This window comes from Cyprinodon variegatus, unplaced genomic scaffold (assembly GCF_000732505.1).
Source record: "Cyprinodon variegatus isolate N-32 unplaced genomic scaffold, C_variegatus-1.0 Scaffold13, whole genome shotgun sequence".
NCBI classification, from domain to species: Eukaryota; Metazoa; Chordata; class Actinopteri; order Cyprinodontiformes; family Cyprinodontidae; genus Cyprinodon; species Cyprinodon variegatus.
The window spans coordinates 861,417-862,394 of record NW_015150466.1 but is presented as its reverse complement, the minus strand read 5'-3'; the positions used below and the strand labels follow the sequence as shown (position 1 = coordinate 862,394).

Genomic DNA, 978 nt, shown 5'->3' with positions numbered 1-978 from the left:
TTAGTCACATTTTTTCTGTAGGAATTATAAAGGATGCCAATACCTGCAGAGGAGAGCGTTCTGGTTATTTCTATTTAAATCTCGGCTCAGCCTCACCTGCAGGTCATAGTAGAGCGATGAGATGTCTGAGCTGGAGTGGTTGAAGATATGAGTCACCCTAGTCGGGTGGTTCAGGTCAGCGTAGAAGAACTGCAGATGCTGGCCCAGGCTGTTCCGGGTAGACACCCGTCGCCCTAACCCATCGTAGTGGTACACCACGCTCCAGCCTCCTGGTCCCCTGTTATAGGCCCTCAGGAGCTGACCTTTGGAATTGTAGTCGAAAACGTCGGAGCCGCGCTGACTGAGGAAGCCGTCCTCGTCCAGGCGGTACTGGACGTCTCCCAGACGGGTGATGCGGTCCCTGAGGTCATAGCGGAGGGGCAAGATCCGAGCACTGTTACCCGGATTTAGCAAGTGGAGGTTCCCGTTCAGGTCGTAGCTGTAGCGCCAGGTGGACCAGTCATTCACCTGTGAGAAAACAAGGAATTATTCAAGCCTGTAGGCAGAGAGAATATAAAGAGAGTAAATGTGAAAAGGGAAATTGACCTTGACACCGCTGAGCTGTCCATCTCCATCATAGTCATAGCGGTACTGAGTGGTGTTGGCGTAGGGCCCGATCTTCAGCTCTCTCTTCACCACCCGGCCCATGCTGTCATACTGCACCGTCATCCAGTACATGAGGGAGCGGAAAATCTCGTACTGGACCTCCTTGATGCGACCGTGGGTGTCGAAATGTTTACTCAGTGTCATCACAGCTGTAGTGATGATTTGATTAATGTCATAATAAATGACCCCGAATTTCCCAAAGTGCTCCACCTAAAGGAGAGAGAGGGAAGTTTAAAGGATGATCCTCAGAGGGACGAACGGCGCATCACAATAACAGCCTCAACACTAGAACTCCCAAGGCCATCATCTGGATGGTTCTGAGATTTTAAAGGG

At 51.0% G+C, this 978-nt stretch overlaps 1 protein-coding gene across 1 annotated transcript in view; it reads right to left on the bottom strand.

The window, feature by feature from the left end:
• The window catches only part of tenm2 (teneurin transmembrane protein 2), a 447,642-nt gene that overhangs the window by 11,393 nt on the left and 435,271 nt on the right, over positions 1-978 (bottom strand). The window contains exons 30-31 of the mRNA XM_015382666.1: positions 586-855; positions 97-507 (exon numbers count right to left, since the gene is read on the bottom strand). Of these exons, the coding sequence (XP_015238152.1) occupies positions 97-507; positions 586-855 (681 nt within the window). The remainder of the gene's footprint in view (positions 1-96; positions 508-585; positions 856-978) is intronic.